This window comes from Pagrus pagrus (assembly GCF_965226575.1).
Source record: "Pagrus pagrus genome assembly, chromosome: 3".
NCBI lineage: Eukaryota > Metazoa > Chordata > Actinopteri > Spariformes > Sparidae > Pagrus > Pagrus pagrus.
Genome location: NC_140187.1, coordinates 35,762,807 through 35,784,024, shown reverse-complemented (window position 1 = coordinate 35,784,024; position 21,218 = coordinate 35,762,807). Strand labels below are relative to the sequence as shown.

The 21,218-nt window shown below is 41.8% G+C and overlaps 1 protein-coding gene across 11 annotated transcripts in view; it reads right to left on the bottom strand.

The window, feature by feature from the left end:
- The window catches only part of plekha6 (pleckstrin homology domain containing, family A member 6), a 312,790-nt gene that overhangs the window by 118,607 nt on the left and 172,965 nt on the right, over positions 1-21,218 (bottom strand). For 10 of the 11 annotated variants that reach the window (XM_084348673.1, XM_084348676.1, XM_084348674.1 and 7 more), the window contains one exon: positions 9,148-9,335. In XM_084348673.1, coding sequence (XP_084204799.1) covers positions 9,148-9,335 — 188 coding nt within the window. The remainder of the gene's footprint in view (positions 1-9,147; positions 9,336-21,218) is intronic. The other variant, XM_084348670.1, reaches the window with a different exon arrangement.

Sequence of the window (21,218 nt, the reverse complement as noted above, 5' to 3'; positions counted from 1 at the left end):
AATTTCACCCCTCGCCGCATCTGAAACTTTCACACAGAGGCGGATGCCGAGAATTGGCGCAGGATCCCCGCATGCAAATGGCAGTGTGAATGAGGCTACTGAGTCAGCTGACGCTGAACTCAGCAAAAAAAGAACACGTATTTCGAAGGTATGGGACTATTTTACAGTAAAAGGGAGCAACTCTGTTGTTTGTCAGCTTTGTAAAATGGAAATGGCCTATCATAAAAGCACGATGGCTATGCACCAGCACCTCAAAGTGCTGAAAGACATGAGGCCGCTTGCTATTCATTACTTGAATTTTTTTTTGGAATTTGGTAATTAAGAGCAATAAAAATGTATTGGAATGAAGAAATTTGTGTTTTTTCATTGAGATACATAAATTAGCATATGTAAATTGCTATATAGGTCAAATTATGGGGAAATAATCGCTAATCGAATCGAATCGGAATAGAATCGAATTGAAAAATTAATCGTTAGATTAATCGATGCATCAGAAAAAATTTAGCTAGATTAATCAATTACAAAAAAAATCGTTTTGCCCAGCCCCTAATGGGGACCCCCCCGAATATTGATGGGTAATTCGCACACGGCCTCCAACTATGCACCAAGCAGTCTCTTTATTAATTAAAAAGGATTTTTAAAAAAACCCTCTCAGTTTCAATTCTTATCGCCGTGTTTCACTTTTAAACACAGATGTCAAAATTCTTGCCAAGATCGTAGCAAGCTGTCTCAGGAAGACTATTCCTACTGTTATTTCACTGGATCAGACAAGCTTTATAAAGAAACGTTCTTCCTTCTTCAATATTAGGCATTTATTTAATATCCTGTATGGTCCCACTCCACCCGATCAAAAGTATACTGACTTAATACTTTCACCAGACACTGAAAAAGCTTTTGATCGGTGGAGTTTTCAAGACCCTCGAGGCATTTACTGTTGGACCTACTGTATATGTACTGTTCTCCCTCAGCGTGCTCCCTGTGAGCCTATGTTGAGTTCAACAGTCAGCTAAACTCTTAACCATACTATTTCCTCCAAGGAACAGACAGGTGTTGTAGTTGCCAGGTTTTAATATGGCAAAGTGTGAAACTGAAAATACAAACATAATACGTCAGGCATAAGGTAATTTACAGGTAAGCAGGCAAGTTAAAGAGGTAAATACAAATTAGCTTTAGGTAGCTTAAAAGGTATGTATTGGACATAATACATTCAACAGGCATGTCACATTTAGCAACAAGTTGACTTATATCATTAGCAAAATAAAAGATCTAACTTATCAAAATAATCACCAAATATGAAACATAAAACACTCAAATAGTGTAAAACTTCCAGATGGTGCCATCTAAAGGAAGATAAACAAAGGGATGGCGGTGGATTGTCATGGCTTTGTGACAGCAATATGGCTGATTTTGAACTGACAACAACTAAAACATCACTTCCTGTCTCACTTCGTCTTCTGTGGTTTTGACAGGAAGTACAACCTCTACAGCATGTAACACTAAAATTAACCACTAGAGGGAGTATTGTTTTGCCTGTAGTTACAACACACTCCCCACCTGGCGTCATAGAGACGCCACTACACACTATTCTGCAGAGAAGAGAACTACTTCTGAGATAGATCTCAAGATAGTCTTCACTGCCTGTTGTCAGGTGACCTTAACCTCCACCTATGTACCAAGCCGTCTTTACTGGTAACCACCTTTATGATCACTCCCATCAGCCATTCATTCCTTCGCATCTGGGTAACCTCCATAAGGACAATGTCACCTTCCTTAAGGTTTGGTCTCTTCTGGAAACATTTCTGCCGAGTCTGGAATGTATGCAGGAATTCCTTACGCCATCTTGCCCAGAATGTCTCTGCCAGGAACTGCACTCTCTTCTACTGGTGCTTGAAGAGGTCTCCCTTACCTTAACACTGGTCTCACCAAGAGTTGGAGGATCCATCTTCAGTTCTCTCGATGCACCCACAAAGTTAGTGCTACAGTCTTACCTCAACTGCTTAGCAGGGCCTCTGATTGAGAAGAATCTGCAGAGAGCATTGATGAAACTAAAGGAACTCATAGACTCTATAACCTCTATATGGACGCAAGTAAATAACACTTCCTTCTTGCTATTGGCCTGCCCACCTCTTGTGCATTGTGTTGTCACCTCCCAAGGCCCAAAGAAGTCAAGTCCTACATAGTAGAATGGGGGGTCCGTGTGCAAACGCTCAGCTTGTAAGTCTGCCATCCTCTGACGTTCCACTTTTCCTCTCAACTTCCGACAAGTTGAACATTTATGAACAATGCTGTTGATGCTCCTCTTGGCTCCTACTATCCACAAGCCACTTGCTCGAATTGCTCCTTCGGTCAAATGCCTTCCCTGATACATAACTTTCTTGTGGTGATGGAGAATGAGCAAGGTAGCGACATGATGTGTACCTGAGATGAGGAGAGGGTTAGTTTCATCTTGATGAAAGTCTGACTGAGTCATTCTGCCTGCAAAACTCAGTAAACCATCGATGATGGGATGGAGTTTTTGGAGAGGACTATTGGTTGGAAGATTCTTCTTTGATTCTATACACTTGTATTTTATCAGTGTACACTTCACGCTGCACACATCTGATAACTGCATGCTCTTGTTTCAGGTCTTTGTCTGTAAAACCTTTCTTGCAGACATGCCAGCCATGACAGTTGTCATCTTCTGTTGACTTAGTGCAGCTGCGACTAATGTGGAGAAGTAGAGCAACTGTCCTGGTGACAGTTCTCCAACTTGAGAAGCGCTCAAACCACTTAAAACCTAGAAGATTCAGTGTGACTTGAGTTGACAGTGTGGTCACCTTTGAACAGACCTCAACATCCGACTCTGGACTGATGAGTTTGAATGATGGCTGTTGTTCTTTGTTTTTTGTCTTTGTCGTATCTCTGGCTCTAGCAGGAAAGCAGGACCAGACAACCACATTGTGCTTGAAAGATGGCCTGCTGCAACTGCTCGTGATCCATGATCAGCAGGGTTGACCTCTGTTGGAACATAGTTCCACTGGTCAGGTTGGCTTGACTGCCTGATACACTGCACATGATTATTCACATATACATAGAATCACCGTGTCTCATTGTGGATATAACCAAGCACCACCTTGCTGTCGGTGTAGAATCTTATTCTGTCCAACATCAGGTCAAGTTCATCTACAATGAGATCAGCTACTTCCACAGCTAAAACTGCAGCACAGAGTTCAAGCCTGGGTATGGTAAGGTCAGGTAGAGGAGCCAACTTTGTCTTTCCTAGGGCAAATCCAGACAAATCCAATCTCACTGTTGATGTTGTCTTGCACAATTTTCAGGTAAGCAACAGCCGCTATTGCCTTAACCGAGGCATCTGAGAAAAAATGTAGCTCTCTGCTTTGTGCTTGGGATGAAGAGAAGGATGCATAGGTCCGGGTGAACTTGTAGCTCCTCAAGTTCGCGCAGTGACTGGACCCATCATTCCCATTCTTCATATATTACGTCTGGCAAGGGGCTGTCCCATTCTGGTTCCTGGCAGGTAAGTTCTCTGAGAAGCAGTCACCCTTGAATTGTCACTGGAGCAAAGACTCCTAAAGGATCAAACAAGCTGTTGACGGTCGACAACACACTTCGACGAGTAAAGGGCTTCTGGTGCTCTGGAACCTTGAAGACAAACGTATCTGCCATAATATTCCACCTCAACCCAAGGCTGCGCTGTACTGGAAGATCATCCACTGTAAGGTCCAGGCCTTTGATGTCTTTTGCCCTGTCTTCTGCAGGAACAGCATCCATCACTTCTGTTAGAAACAACCTTATGGAGTCTGATGTTTGAGAGTGCAAGCGCCTCGCAAGCTCTTTTCAGTATATCAATGGCTTCAGCTTCTGTAGGCAAAGACTTAAGAGCGTGGACTCTCATGCGGAACTCAACAACATCGTTGTTGAGGTTGTTATCACGGAACCACAAAAACCGCAGGACATCCCTGTCTCTTTCTTGCACTGAGAAGCTGTAGAACATCTGCTGGATGTCTGCAGTGAGAGCAACTGGTTCTGCAACGGAATCTGAGGAGGACTCCGAACAAGCTGTTATTCAAATCAGGTCCCGACAGAAGCTCATCGTTGAGTGACACCCCATCAACCTGTGCGCTGGAGTCGAAGACCACATGAATTTGGTCAGGCTTCCGGGGGTGACACACACCAAACATTGAAAGATACCAGCATTCCTGGCCTTCTTGCAAAGGTGGTGCCAGCTCTGCATGATTGTTGTCGAATAGTTTCTGCATGAACTCGACGCACTGAGCTTTCATGTCTGGTTTCTTGTCCTGGGTGCGTCTGAGTGACACCAATTGCTTGTAGGAATAGTCTCGATTATTGGGAAGGAAACGTCTAGGGCTACGACATGGGAGCGCCGCAACCCAGTTGTTGTTATCAGCCTTCAAATTTTTTTTCAAAAATTTCTTCTCCAGAATCTCCAAGAAGGTTCTATCCTCAATGGAAGGTGATAGCTGGTTGTCATTTCGACCTTGGCAGAAGACAGCTCCTCTTAGGCTCTCTTCTGTGGTAGCTTTTACTGACATGATTTGCTTTAGGCTCTCTGGTACTGTCTTCAGATTGCCTCTTAGGCTGTAGTCATCCTTGACTATCACAAGGGGTGAAAAATGTCCATTTTCAAAAATGCACGTTTTCAAGGCACTCACTTCATTAGGTTTTATGTGCATTGCCCACGCACACATCACCCACTATCACCCACTATCACCCATCCAAGATCCAGCTTTTGTGCGTAGGGTGCATTGTGGGGACCATTCAACTGCCTGCGCAACTTGTGAACCCGCAGAATATCTCGTCCAAGCAGGAGAAGTATTTCAGCGTTGGCATCCACAGGTGGTATTTTGTCTGCAATTGACTTCAAGTGTTTCTGATAAAGTGCGGCCTTAGAGGTAGGGATTTCTCCCCGGTTGTTGGGCACATTGTTGCACTCAACCAGTGTAGGCATTGGGATGGTTACTTTCCCATCGATTGACTGAACAGTGTAGCCATATGCTCTTCTACCTGCTGCTTCTTTTGTTCCCGAATAGGTCTTCAAGATATAAGGACTTGTGGTTCCTTGAATGACAAATATGTCAAAGAACTCCGTCTTGGCAAGGGACCGATTGCTCTGGTCGTCTAAGATGACATACATTCTCTTGATCTCTTGCGAACAACCAGTAGGATTGACGTCCACTTGACATATCTTTGAGCATGATTTGCCACTGAATCCTTTCCCACAGACTTTGGTACACTTAGTTGTTATGTCCTGACTTACTGTGGCTTCTTCCTCCCCACCATGGTCTTTCAACGGAGAGTAAGGTTTTGGCAACTGAGGTGCTGGGCCTGGATGAAGGGCAGCAACATGTCTCTCACTGTCACACTCTGTGCATTTTACAACCACATCACAATTCTTGGCTTGATGGACTGTCGAAGCACAGCAGCAGAAGCAGATGGTGTTGTCTGTGAGGACCTTCTTACCTTCATCGAGAAGGATCGCCCTGAAACCTCTGCACTTACGAAAGGGGTGAGGTTTGTGATGGATAGGGCACTCCTTATTTGGGTCTTCCACAGCTCTGTCAGCTTTGTTGGTTTCTATTGACACATTGGTTTTGTGTATTGAGATAGGCATTCTGTTGCTATTTCCCATAAACCTTTCCTTCTTCTGTGCAGGTGAGGAGATATCTGTTGTTGTCAAACTCGGGTCGTTTCGAGCTTTGGCCTCTCTCCATACAAAGTCCACAAAGAAGGAAAATGGTGAGAAGGCTACTTTGTAATCGTCTTATACTTTGATCCTATGGACATCCACTGTTTCTTGGAGGTGGAAAGGCAGTTTGTCCACGATTGGTCCCACACCTCTCGCTGTGTCCAAGTACAAACAAACCAGGTAGGTAGCTGTCACACTTGGCAGATTCCAACTCCAGGAGTACATCTCCGAGCTCACGCAGTCTTCCACGATCCCTGCCAGAACGCTTGGGGAAGTTCTCAATCTTTGAGTACAGGGCTTTTACTATGGCTTCAGGGGCACTTTAACACTCCTCTCATCGTGACCATATCATGTTCAAACCTACAGCAGGGCAGCGAAGATTCAACGCTTTAATCCTACGTGCTTGCTCACTGGACTCAGGACCCAACCATTTGATGAGGAGATCAACTTCTTCATTTATGGTGAGGCCTAAGCCTGCGATAGTGCTCAAGAAGGTTGATTTCCAGCTAGGATAGTTTTCGGGGCGGTCGTCAAAACTGTTCAACCCTCCAGACAAGTTGACTCCTGGCAAGGAACTTGGCTAGCTCTGTGGTTGTACTTTGGTCCTCATAGGGGGCAGCTTTGTATTGCTGTTTGCTTAGCCTGGGGTTATATGCACTATTGTGTTGTGGTAGAGGAAAGAACTGCTGGGAGTGACTACCTGTGAGTGAAGGTATAAATTCAAATTTCTCTGCGTTATTTCTCACTGGCTTGGAAGTGGGTTTGGCGTAGAAATTGAGTTGAAATTACCAGTCTCTTTTTCAGTGAAGTTGATGTCAGCATGTTTTGTATTGTATGTATTCACTAACTCTCTGTTGTGAGGATACCTGAGGGGGAATGGACGCGTCCTAAGGTAGTTCTGGCATAGTTTGGACTTATGACTTGGATCATTATCTTGCTGTAGGATGAAACCCTGACCAACTGGGTGCATACCAGAGGGTACTACATGGCGCTGCAGAATGCTGTGGTAGCTATTTTGTTTCAGGGTGCCTCTCACTCTGTACAAGTCACCAACCCTTGATCCAGCAAAACAGCCCCAGACCATCACGCTTCTTCCTCTATGTTTGACAGTTGATGTCACACACTGAGGAACCATCCTTTCACCTACTCTACAGCGTACAAAAATCCTGCGTGATGAACCAAAGATCTCACATTTAGATTCATCAGTCCATAACACCTTCTTCCAGTCTTCAGTAGTCCATTGGCGGTGTTTCATGGCCCAGGCAGGCCTCTTTGTCTTATTCTGACGTCTTAGCAATGGCTTTCTTGCTGCAACTAGACCTGTCAAACCTGCAACTGCAAGTCTTCTCTTCACAGTTAAAACTGAGACTTGCTTACTACCACCACTATTAAGCTGTGCTTGAAGCTGTTGTCCTTTGAGCCGCCTATCACACAAGCTGTTGACTCTCAGAAACTTGTCTTCTGATTCTGTTGTGGCTTTGGGTCTGCCAGACCTCTTCCTGTCAGAGTTTTCCCCAGTTTCTGAGTGCCTTTTGATGGTGAAGGAAACTACTCACTGACACCTTGACTTTCTTCGTAATTTCTCTGTAGGGAAGACCTACATTTTTAAGTATTATGATGGTCTCTCTTCCATTGTTAATTGCCTTTTTCTTGCCATTTTTATACTTTCTTTAGTACAATACTGTTCAAATAATGCTCACGAGGGTATGGTACCACAGTGTGTTCGAACACTACTTTTATGCAGACAGAGGGGGTTGTAAGTAATCAAGACAAGTTGTACAACCTGTAGGAATTGGTAGCACCAACTTTCAAGGCTTGATCAACCTCCATTGCTGCAGAACAGCTTTAAGTTGTTAACCCATTTCTTGTTCCCTGAAAAAAAGGTCTTTTTATATAATTCTGAAATGTACATTATTTTTCAGTTTTGGGTAACCTTACCTTTTTTTAACCTCTGGCAGTTCAGCACTTACCTTTGTACCATTTGAAGCTATTCATAACTGCTTGAATTTCAATAAAAACTAGAAAAATTGGGGTGTTCTAAAACTTTTGACCAGTAGTGTATATATGTAACTGCTTTTACCCCTTTTGTTTTTTGTTTGTTTGTTTTTGAGTGCCAGTGCCTTAACATGGACAATTTAACACACACTATAAATAACTTGTGACGCAGTTCAGGAAGGATAGTTGATTTTTTGAGTCAGTAAGCGTTTTTATACTGGACAGCAACCCACCAATTTGGCTGTCCTTTTTGCGGCTAGGTCCGCGAATTTAGACAGGCCGCGGTATATTGGGGGTCTGTTTTGGTCTGCCAATATGACGCCCAGGAGGGTACACTTTTTGCCACCTCCATTGCTATGTAAATCCAAGTCGTCGATGTCCCGGCAATTGCGTGACATGGGTGGAGGTGTCAATGACGTGCACTGTTGTGCGACCCACAGCCGGGAGTTTAAAAGCAGGAAACAGCTGATCACAGCAGTCAGTACATCACTTCATCCGTGGACATCAAGATGAGCAACTGGAAAGCCGCTGAGATCCGGGAGATGCTAATCATCACAGCCGAGAGAATCGTCAATAACCCGATCACAGGGACTGTGAAAGATGGTATTTTGTATGAAAAGGTCGCAGAGGAGCTTAGCCGACGTGGCTTTCGCCGGGAGAAGAAGCAGCCCAACTTCGTGCTTCACGTCACGTCACATGTTTACGCCTACCCCAATGGCGGCTTTTTGAAAAGGAGGAATATTACACCTCCGTTTCACATAGACAAGACGGCAGATTGCAGCCTTTACCTGGCTGCAAATGTGGCACATTTTCTAACTAAAAGGGGCTTATATCTCAGGTTGTCAAATACGACACTTCGTATCAACTTGGTTGTTGTACCAAGGTTTAATTATCTGCCTGTCTTGGGCATCATGTGAACCATGCTACAAAATAAAATGCCAAGCTACATTTAATCTTTCGAAGTTTGTGACATATGCTATTCCCCAGTAACAAATTGTTATTAGGGCCCGAGCACCAATGATAACAGGCGTGTATTTCAGGTTTCATTGGACGCTGATGCAGTAGCAAGGACTTATTCGCCATGAAACCGGAAGTTGTTACAACTTCTTTCCAAATTTTCACATGTTGATCAGATCAAAACACTTCTACATGCCAATTAGGTGGTATAGTCATTGTGCCACCTACTGGCAACAGGAAGTATGCCTTGTCTGAAAATCATTATTTAATTTACATGACTTTGTCATGTTGCAGTCTATCCTTGACATTCTTAAACTTAATATGTATAAATATACTATATATACAAATCCCAGGCATAGTAACTTCAAAATATAAATAGCACATACAAACCCATAAAATGTCATAACTGGTCATGGACTAGAATATGATTGCCTATGTGTGTGTACTGTAAATCCAGTATGGCTCTGTGCATGTCTTTGTGTTGGCACCTCTGTTTTGGCTGAACGTTGACCTCTGAAGCCTCACTCATGGCTCTAATCCATTCTTCTTGCTCCTCATGGCTGTCTGTGCTGAAGTAGTATGTCCTTGTCCCAGTGTGCTCCGCCTGCATGCAAAACACAACAGGACCCTTCAACTCCCCGTCCTCAAACTCCTCTGCCTCTTCCTCCAACCACACCTACAAAGGGAGACAAAATAACAGAGAGGCAGCATATCCATGGACTGGTCAGTGTACTTATCATACTCAACAACCCTATCATCTTCATTAGCAGGAAACTTCATCTCCTCATGCAATGAGAAAGCATGATATTAAAGATGTCGAGGTACTGTACTGTAATTCCTGTGTAATACAACTTAAGGGTTTTTTTTGTTTTTTTTGCATCAAACAAGTTGGAAACAAACCAACAGTTTATCCAGATTTTCTATACCACTTTATTTGGAGACTGAGATAAGCTGATGTGATTTGAAATGTCTGTAATAATCCATGGCACACAAAAACTGTGAACCCAACTCCAGTACACATGAGATCTTTTAAACAGTGGTTAAAATTTGCAATGGGCAGTTTGAGGTTCTAAGTATATTAAAGAGGGTGTCATGCTGTACAGATTGTAATGTGCCTCGGCACCACTAAGGAATATTTGCGATATATGATATTAGATTTGGTGATAATTTTATAGGTTGCTTCCCTGTTTCTTCCAAACACTGCATGAAAAGTGGGATTTTCGTCAGTATGCAGAACTGTAAATTGACGTGGAAGTTCAGGTTTACGGCTGCACACGGCAATTTACAGGCAACACTGAAAACTGCCGTGAATTGTCAGAAATTGACGTGGGCCTTGCTTGGCAGTTGTCCCCCATGACCCCCCTCCCCCTAATTCTAGGGGAGGCTTTAACATGTAAATGAAAATTCTGTGAGCTATACACATGCAAATCAGGGTAGCAGGGAGAGTTTTACTCCAGGTGACATTTTTTTTTAAAGGTATTAACTTCATTAGAAAATCTCTGGTATAAATAGATCAGGCTCAGTATAGCCTCATTATAGACTCTTAAATTTTAGCTTGAATTGATTTATTTAAAGGTATAGTTGGTGATCCTGTTCAGAAACACTTTTTGTTATACTGGGTGAAATGGTCTTCCCATCCTGAGAGTAGTCCATACATAATGTGTTCAGAAAAAGGAACAAAATAAATCACACCTATGTGGCAGCTGCAGGCCTGTAAAAACTCTGACCAATCCCTGCCTCTCGGTCCGAGTTGAAAGAACCAATCAGATGCCTTCATGTCTCGTCCTGCCTGCACCCCCCTCTGTCCCCCCCTCCTCCCTGCGCGCACTCATCACGTGTCACCGTTGCCAGATATATTCAGCACACTCTATATGGAGTTAGCAGGAGATCCACACTCCAGGTCAGAAGGTGGCGGTAATGCACATCTAAAAGTTGTGTGCCAACAGCCATAAAACAGCAGAAGAAGAGTTAGCACAGTTAGCAGTAGAGAACAATGGCAGAGAAAATGCAGCCAAAAGTAGCACTTCCAGAAGTGATGCAGTGGTTGCTGTCTTTCTGTTGGACAGGTAATTATTTGTTTTGCTTCGGGGGGATTTGTTATTTTCATGAAATATGTAACGTTAGCCAACTTAGCTACTGTTGTAGCTTGTATTAGCCCAATGCTAACTCTCTGCTCTGCTGACGGACTGTCTGATGCACGTTCGAGTTTGTGGGGGCGGGGCTTTGGACTGAGCACTGACGGGAGGGGGAGAAGGGGATGGAGCTTAGACGAGGTGCCACTTTCAAATCTTGCTAGCTCTCCAACATTACCAACTATACCTTTAATGAAAGTATTGTAGATTAATTACTGTGTATGTCATTAGCAATGGCCAATGTTATGTAAAAAAGATACACAAACAATTTGTTTCAACAATTAGTTTTAATCAGGCTTTGCCACAAAGGTTTACTGAATGCAGCATTTAAAATGTTAATTATTGGTTGTGTAATAATATTTGTTAAATGCCTGTAAGAATAGGAAAGAGAGTTGCACAAATGTTTTGTGGTTTTGTTATCCTTGGACCTTTTGTGACTTTGTTACTTTCGGGACCTTTCTGATTCCTGGATCACCCTTGAGGTCAAAGGACAGGGGGTGGAGATGCATGAGAGTGACGAGCGGAGGAAGACGACGGATGCAAGTTGTCTACTGTAAAGTGGAAACACAAACTTTTTAGTTAATATCTACGCCAGCTTGAGTGAAAGTGTTCAACCAGGACTCTTATAAAAATGTTATTGGCGATAGAGTTCTGTCCGTTTAAGTGGACTACTCAGCACAAGACGACAGAGAGGAGTTTAAGTTAGCTTCTGACCTACCGGCTAGCAGTGCTTTTGCATGGCTAACAAGCAAACCTGATGAGTAAAGCCTGTGTGGAGCCGTGAGACCGACGGCAAACACAAAGACCCCGACGGGACCGGATAGCACTGCGTGAGTTTCTCTTCAGCCCGGACAGCACTACGAACTGGAGCAAGGGTAAGATATAAAGAATATGCTTTCATTCCGCTGTATAAGGAAACAGATATGTTAATAGACACCAATCTTAACCGTTCATTTTGTTTTCACAGACTAACCTCGTCTCATAATGAGTCCGTGACCTCCTATTTGCTCGGAGCTATGTCCGCAAGTCCAGATTTACATGACCCTGATAGTGACGCCATTGTTTGTAAGTCACTTTTAATGTTTTGTTCCTGTTCCTTCCTTGTTTAATTTTACTGTGACTTACGTTTTTTTGTTAATACCACTCTCCTTTAATTATTTTCCAGCTGCCTGTAAGACAGTAAGACCGAGCTCTGTGCCTCGCTGCAGTCGAGATTAGAGGCAATTCCCAAGTACAGGGCAACGTAACGCACCACAGATACATATATATATAGGGGTGGGGTTTACATTTATAATGACGCAGGGTGACCAATAGTGACAGATCTGCCAACCAATCACGAGTGATTTTTCGTGTTTAAAAGTAGTTGTTTCATCCAATACTGAATGAGGAAATTCAAGCCAGGCCACACATCCTCTAGCCAGGCGTGGTTTCGCTGCTATTCATATGCTAATTAGAGCCGTTCCCACCTCTGCGAGCTCCACATACGTCATGGTTCGTTTCCGACAATTTTCGACACAGACGAACTCCACGTTCACAGCCTGTAAATTGTCGTTAACTGCCAAAAATTAGGGAGATTTCCAGGCGTTTACGGGGCCGAAAATCCCACTTTTCACGCAGTGAAATAAGTTTGTCTAATGTAGGGGTTTGTTTTCAATCAGTCTCACTGGCTGTCTGCTTACACTTTTTACCCAGATTAATTTTACCAATGCCACTGTGTTCCCATCTCAACAATTAACTTGCTGAGTAAAATGGTAATGTTACTGTTACAATTAAGCAATTAATGGACATGGAAAAAAAGATAAACCAGAATTGTCCTTTGATGATAATCCTCTGGTCAACTGTTCTCGGGTTAAAGTTTCACCGACTGATTCTGTTACACTTAAAGATAGCCCCCCTAAGGCTATATCCAGACCAAATCCGGCGGTGTGGCAAAAACTTCTTCCCATTCATTTAAATGAGGGTAGTCCATTTTGGCTGCAGCAGTGGCGGCCACATGGGATTCAAAAAAAAGAAAAAAAAGGCGGAAAGGTTGAAACAGATTCGACTCGAGATGCAGCTGGATGTCACGCGGCGGTGGCCAATCATATAAGTTGGCGATCAGACGAGCAGCATGAATGACTGAAACCACAGTGGATTTAATGTAAGGTGTCATTTGTCTTCACTCCGTTTGGCAATATACACCAGTATAAAACACTTTCTTTTGATCTTTTGATGCCAATGATCACTGTAGGACCGGCATGCTAAGGTGGGTTCTCCTACTACTGGCAGAGGCATGACCACAGATCATAACGTCACCCTCTTAAAGTTTTTCAAAAAACAGAAAAAACTGAACCAAATATATAGTATAGTAGAGTATATGATATTTATTAATAATTTCACACAAAAAAGGTTATGACAATAGACGACTATTTACATAGTCCCTTGGGGTAAAGATATGTCTTGAAAAGCTAAGGCTATTGCCTAAGTCATGCTATCTTGTGACATGGGCAAAATAAAACAGCCTTTGACATAGGCCATTATACGACAGGGGTAGGATTGCATGATCTGTTCAACTGAGGATGTAGGTGATTTTACCAGAGGTAGCCAGCATCATGAAGAGCTGACTTAGGCAAAACAAAATCATTTTTGTCAAAAATGACTTGGGCCATTATTTTAGGAAGGTGACGATAGGCAGAGTAGAACCATGGGCTATTTAGCTATTTATGCAATGGACATTTCTCATTTCTATGTTTCACTTGTGATTGCTTGGTTTGGTGTTGTCCTTCAGTTTAAAACACACAGTAATGGTATGCCTTGTATCCTGGTTGTTTGCTACTGAGTTATTCCATGCCAACGCACCCAAAATCCAAAGCTTTTTCCAGTTCACGTCAGGGATTTTCTTGAAATTAAATCATGTTGAAACTTCCATTTAATTCATGAGACCTTGCAAAATCCTATAGCTGTACTCCAAATATTTACTCCAAAGTTTGGCCCACTGAGCTAAATTTCAGCTTTTTTGTGATCCTTTGTATGTGTATTGCATACCTCATCAATTGCTAGTTTTCACTGGATTGGGCTGAAATTTGTCCAGAACATCGAAGAGACCCCGAGGAAACATAGCAAAATTAATTCATTTGAATAGTTGTTGCTGAATTGTTACAGTAATCAAACTAATAACATTAAGTCATTTTTTTTTTTAACAAAATGAAGATTCTGTCATTTTCAAAAATTCACATCTCTAGTTTTCACTTTCTTGTAACCACATTTTAGTTCTGTGTAATTTTAATGTAGTTCCATCACATACAGAAGTTATTTGGTCCTGCATGAAAAAACTGAGTGCCACAGCTCTTGTTATAATAGCTTCGGAGCTGAAAAACCCACCTTTTGGGTTATTTTGACTGTTTGATTTCCCCAAGAAGGATTATTTAAATTTTCTTGAAACGTTAGTTTGTGAAAGTGTTGATATGTATGAATATAAAAACGCAAAGATTTCATATGACATACATAAGTGTATGTTTACAACATGTCACACACAGTTGAGTTTTAAACATTATAGGATTTGTAGAGGTGGCATTGGTTGCAGAGTTGACATGCTATCCATAACTAAACAACCTAAACAGAACAAGACAAGACTGTAATGCATCAATAAAGGTAACCAGCTGACATGCAGACAATCAATACAAGAGACGTAAAGATGTAGTCATGCATTCTTTCTAGACAGGACACTGAAGGGTAGTAAAATATCAACACTGTACCTACTGTACTTTCTACAACAGGAGACAGCAAGGACCAGCAGACCTTGCAGGGATGGATAATGGTGAAAGGGAGAGGAGACAGTTAGGAGGAAAGGTTAACTGTTGTGGTGTCAAAGGTCACTGGTTACTCTTGGTTAGGGTGATCATGTTAGCTCCTGTACAATTGCAAGAAAAAATATGTGAACCCTTTGGAATTACATGGATTGTTGGTCATAAAATGTGTTATGATCTTCATCTAAGTCACAACAATAGACAAACACAGTCTGATTAAACTAATACCACACAAACAATTATACGTTTACATGTTTTTATTGAACACAACATGTAAACATTCACAGTGCAGGGTGGAAAAAGTATGTGAACCCCTAGGCTAATGACTTCTCCAAGAGCTAATTGGAGTCAGGAGTCAGCCAACCTGGAGTACAATCAATGAGACGAGTTTGGAGGTGTTGGTTAAAGAATGCTCTGAGCGTTTTCCAAACAACCATTCTGACTGAATGTATGAATGCACCATATTTTAAGCTAAACAATCAGTGGACTAATGGTAACTCTTAATCATGAAGATTAATGATGTTTACATAGTTAAAAACGCAGCACACCCGAGGTGTCTTAAACGGTAGCTCCAGTGATGTCTGTTTTTTCTGTGGTTTTTGAGCTGTAGTTTTGTGGCTAAATACATCAACCTTGATTTAGAGGTTTAAGCCAACTATAGACTAAGATCTAACCTTCCTTATTCCTCTGAGATCCTTGTCAGAACATTTGCAATTATTTATGTGACTTTCTTCATAACAATAATTTGTATAAGGAATTCTAATCAGGTTTTAGAGTGCATCATAGCACAGAAACAGCAATGATCAAAGTTACAAATGGCCTTCTAATTGCCTCTGACAAAGGATTTTTCCCTGTACTAGTCTTGTTAGATCTTAGTGCTGCATTTGACACCACTGACAATCCCTTCAGATTACAAATCATGGAATATTTAATGCAACATTATGTAGAAAGTGCAATACCACTGTGGTAAATACAAATCCCAGGTCTGTAACAATTTGTGAGACGCAATGCGGCGGACAAATTGTTGTGATACTACCCTCTCACTGAAGTTACATAGTGCAGAAACAAGTGATTGGGGGGTGGAGTGGCTGAGACAGAGACACCATCAACCCTATTAAAGTCAATTGTACCGGGACTTCCAGTTAAGCCATGCTCGGGAAAGACGCATAGTCAATTGCTCTGCTCTGGTTGGTATAAAAAACAATTTCCCAACTCGAAAACTGCTACAGCAAAACTTCAAGAGGCGAGAAATGAGTGGGGGAAATCACAGAGAGGACCTAAGAATCTGAGAGGGTGCTAACTGAACAATTACAGCCCGACGAAAAACAAATGGAGCCAACAGACGAAGATAATGGCCACCCGCTAGCTAGCATTGAAGTTGGTCAATCTGGAGACAAACTGCTCCAAGAAATGTCGAACATTTCTAAAAACATCCACGACTTTAAGAACAACATACATTCAGCTATCTTCGATTTTAAAGAGGATGTTAAAAAAGACTCCAAGAATGAATTAGCAATGCTAAGACAAGAGCTAGAACAGAAGCTAACTCAAGTCGGGACCAAGCTTCAAGCTCATGACCAGACTATCACCGAGGCAGAGGAGCGCATCTCGGACATGGAAACAAGCAACACTGTTACGAAAGAGGCTCTGTTGTGTCTGCTGAAAGAACAACGTGGGCTGCTGGAAAAAGTCACGGATCTGGAAAGTAGGTCCAGAAGAAACAACATCCGGGTATATGGTGTACCGGAGGACTCCAAGGGTGACTCGTCAATAAAGTTTGTAGAAAACCTGCTGACCACGGAGCTTGCGCTCCCAGACGGTATGTCCCTGCAGAGTCATCGGGCTCATAGAGTTTTGACACAGAAGCGAGGACCTGATGCTACACCTCGGTATATCATGATAAACTTCCTGCAGTTTGACATCAAAGAAACTGTGTTGAAGTTGGTTTGGAAGAAGAAAAACCACTTAAACAACAAACAGATTTTTTTTCGACCATGATTATGCTTATGAGGTGATGGAGAAACGCAGAGCCTACTGGGGAATTAAGAAAGCGTTGAAAGAAAAAAACATCCGCTTCCAAACTCCGCTCACTAGGATCTGAATCCACTGGAGCACCGGCACATGGACCTACGACGACGTGCATCAGGCTGCACAGGAGCTGAGGGCACTGGGAATACAGGTGGCTGCTGTCAGAGAGGACCCCAGCCATCAAGCAAGGGTTCTTTCCTCCACCCACCAAAAGGTACTTTAGAGGGACAAGGATTCCTCTGCTACAGGAAGTATTCATCTCTGTTATTTTTGTTATGAAGAGTGTGAATGTTTGTTCATGTTTTAAGTTCACCTGTTGAGGTTATGGCCTCATACCATTCAGGATCAAAATGTGTGTACACATGGACCATATGGTTTATGTAATTTCTCTAAATGTGAATGGGCTTCACAGACCAGTTAAACAGAACAAAATCCTTGTTAATCAGAAAAGAGAAAACATAGGTATTGCATTTCTGCTAGAAACTCTCTTGGTGGAAAGTGGAAACATGAAAAACTTAAAAGAAAAGGATGTTTTCTCCTCCTCGAACATATCAAAACATACTAGAGGGGCAGCTATACTAATTTCAGGAAAGGTGACATATGAACAAATATTGACTATAAAGGACAAGGAAGTAAGATTCATACTGATACGTGGGAAAGTTGAAGGGAATCTGTTTACCTTATATAGTGTATACAATCCTCCTGGTTCAGAACCAGACTTCTATATCCAAGTAATTGATAGGATTGCAACCGAATCACAAGGGACTCTAGTGTGTGGAGGTGATGTTAATATTATTCTTAATCCAAAACTTGACACATCCGGGACAGGAATATCTCGCCCCCAAAAAATAACCAAGAAAATGAACTCATTATTTTCAGAAATAGGACTGATTGACATCTGGAGACATCTAAATCCATCTGTCAAAGACTATACTTTCTATTCATCTCCACACCAAACATATTTCAGGATTGACTATTTTTTACTATTTGGAACAGACAGTAGTAAGGTACAAAAATGCCACATTGGAACAATGGATATTTCAGACCATTGCTCACTGTATTTGTCCTTAGAAGTGACCCATAGACGGAAGCTTACACTCTGGAAATTAAATCCTAGTATACTGAATAAAAGTAGGACAGAACCGTTTGCAAGAGAAATCCAAGACTACTTAGAATATAATGACAATGGGGAGCTGTCTCCGCCCATGCTCTGGGATGCCTGCAAAGGGAAGGTGATTGCAGTGACATCCTTTCTCAAGAGACAAAGAGAAGAAAGACTCAAGACCCTCCAGGCTGAACTCAAAAACCTAGGATCTGAACATAAGGAATCAATAGACCAAAAGGTTAAGATGGAAATAAAAAGGAAAATAAATCAGATTGAACAGTTATATACACAGAAACTATTATACACTAAACAAAAATGCTATGAAGGGGGCAGCAAATATTCAAAATGATTAGCGTACAAACTAAGAAGGCAACAGGCAGATAACACAATATACAAGATAAGAGACCCTAAAACCAAGAATATCCACCACCAAATTAAGGAAATTAAAGATTGTTTTAAAGAATACTATGTACAGTATATTCACAGTCAACAGTCAATACTGACCAGAAAATGGAGACACTACTCAAATCTTTAAATCTACCCAAACTTACAGAAGCAGAAAATAAAGCACTAGCCTCACAAATAACAAAAGAAGAAATTCACTCGGCTATTGCCAGACTGAAAGCTAATAAATCCCCAGGCGCGGACGGATTCAGCTGGGAGTGGTACAAGAGTTTGAAGGAGGTTTTGACACCTATTTTATTAAAAACATTCAACTGGGTTCTGACTAAAGGGGAAACCCCAGCTTCATGGAAAGAAGCGATTATATCGGTTATCCCTAAGGGAGGTAAGGATAAATTAGACTGTGCAACTTAAAGGCCAATTAGTGTGCTTAATCTGGATTATAAACTGTTTACTTCAATTATCGCAAAAAGGCTTGAGAAAATTTTACCCAAAATAATCAATTTGGATCAAACAGGTTTTGTTCTATCATGTCAAACTCACAATAACATCAGAAGATCTCTACAAATGATCAGATATATAAATCAAAATAAAATATAGGCTATGTTGGTTAGTCTAGACGCGGAGAAGGCATTTGACTCAGTCAGATGGAAGTTTCTATTCAGCGTTATGGAGAAATTTGGTTTTAACCAAGTAATTATTAAGACACTAGAAGCCCTATATAATAAACCAGCTAGATCAACTAGATTAAAAATCAATGGGGAGCTCACAGACTCCTTTCTGCTGGAGAGATCCACAAGACAGGGCTGTCCTATAAATCCACTTTTTTTTGCAATGTTTATAGAGCCCTTGGCACAATGGATTAGACAGAGCAGAGAGATCAAAGGTATAAAAATGCCAGCAGGTGAACAGAAGCTGGCCCTGTTTGCAGATGATGTGCTCATTAGTCTTTCAAACCCAACAGAACAGGCAATTGTATGTTGAAGTTATAAGGACTTCCTGCGTGATGGCAAAGGATCTAAATTGACCGCACCAACACGCCCACCAAGCACAACGCAGGCTGTTGAAGGTATGAGGATGCTACTGAGTGAATGTGAAGTCTGTGGTGTTAAATCTGTAGGATGAGTTAGTTAAAATACAAGGCATAGACATATTGGGTCAGTACAGAATGGGAAAAGCCATAAGGGGGTCATCGAAATTGACCGCACTGCCACACCCACCAGGAATAACGTAGGCAAAAGCTTTTCACAACTTTTCATCATCAAGGCATGAGGATGATACTTAGTGACTGGGAAGTCTGTGGTGTTAGTCTGTGGGCCAAGTTAAACAATGTACGTGGCTTAGAAATGGTTTCCTACAGAATGGGAAAAGCCATAAAAGGGGTCGCGAAGTTGAACACACTGCCACGCCCACAAGGTATAACGTAGGCGAAAGGTTTTCACAAGGTGTCTTCATCAAGTTCTGAAGATGATATTTAGTGAGTGTGAAGTCTGTGGCGTTAAATCTGTAGGACGAGTTAATTAAAGTACGAGGCATAGAAATGGGTACCTACAAAATGGACAAAGCCATAAGGGGGTCATCGCAATTGAACGCACTGCCACGCCCACTAGGAATAACGTAGGTGAAAGCTTTTTACAACTTTTCATTATCAAGGTCTGAAGATGATATATAGTGAATGTGAAGCCTGTGGCGTTAAATCTGTAGGCCAAGTTAAATAATGTACGAGGCATAGCAATGGGTGACAATGGCAACGAAATCTCAACTTTGAACCAATATGGCAGACTTCCCGTTGGACTGAGGTTATGGGTCCAAGAGGGTTTTTTGTGCGTCTGGTCATGATACATAAGTGTATCGAATTCTGTTCATGTACGTGCATGTAGGAGGCGGGGCTTAAAGTTTGAAATATTCCAGGGGGCGTTATGGAGCCATTTAGCGCCCCCTACTGGTCACTTTTGGTGTGTGAGTTCCAGGGGCCAGTCTATACCACCCTTATCAATTTCATATCCATAAGTGTTATGGTGTGGGCACAGTACCAAATATAAAATTAAACTGCCACCAGAGCGCCACCAAGTGGCAGATCGGTAACCCCTTTTTCAGCTATCGTCAGGAGGGCAGTGGCAATGAGTGTACCAAATTTTATGATAATCCGACCAACGGATGTTGAGATATAAATTACTTTAATTTAAAGAGCGCCACCTAGTGGTCATCAGCCAAAATTTTGCACAGAGCCTTAGGGGCTCATGTGGAAGGAGTATCCTGAGTTTCATGTCATTCAGACAGACCAATGTGGAGATATGCCACACTTCCTGTTTGGTACGAAATGTGCAGGAAGTTGTGATTTAATAACTTGAGTATTCTTTTGAATATCAACATTCTTTTAATTGGTTTTTGTCAGGAGGGTCCACAGATGCCGTGTGCAAAGTTTGGTGCAAATCGGAGAAATTGGCGGTGAGGAGTTAGCAAAAGTAGGTTTGCGACATTTTGCGAATTAGCGAAAAAATTAGGTAACCGGAAATGGGCGTGGCCTATATCAAGAGATTCAGCACAATTCACTGAACGCGTGGATATAAGGTTTTTGAATGTCCGACAAAGTATATGGGAGTTATGAGCCAAAACGCACTTTGCTTGATTATAGCGCCACCTAGTGGTGAAAATTCAAAACGACAACAGATTATAACATTTTTCGCCAGGTCTGATCTATATTCCAAGTTTGGTGAGTTTTGGGGTATGTTCAGGCTTCCAAATATGCGATCTCGGGGACAGACAAAAAATAATAATAATAATAATAATAAATAATCCTTACAGATACAATAGGTCCTCGCACGAGATTCGTGCTCGGGCCCTAATAAGAGGAAAACTCAGGTCCTTAGTGTTCACTATGACCCCTAAGAAGTCCACGGGGTCCTGGAAGCTGTTTTTTAAAAAGAAAATGTACTTAAAATCATGTATCTTGGTGATCTGAACGGTCTAGAATATGCAAAGCAGGATAAATACCTATTAAGAATGTTATTAGTGGGATGAAAAAAGGCCTTGACCAGAAAATGGCTTTAGAAGGACAAACCAACAATAAATGAATGGATTGATATAATCTATAACATATACGTGAT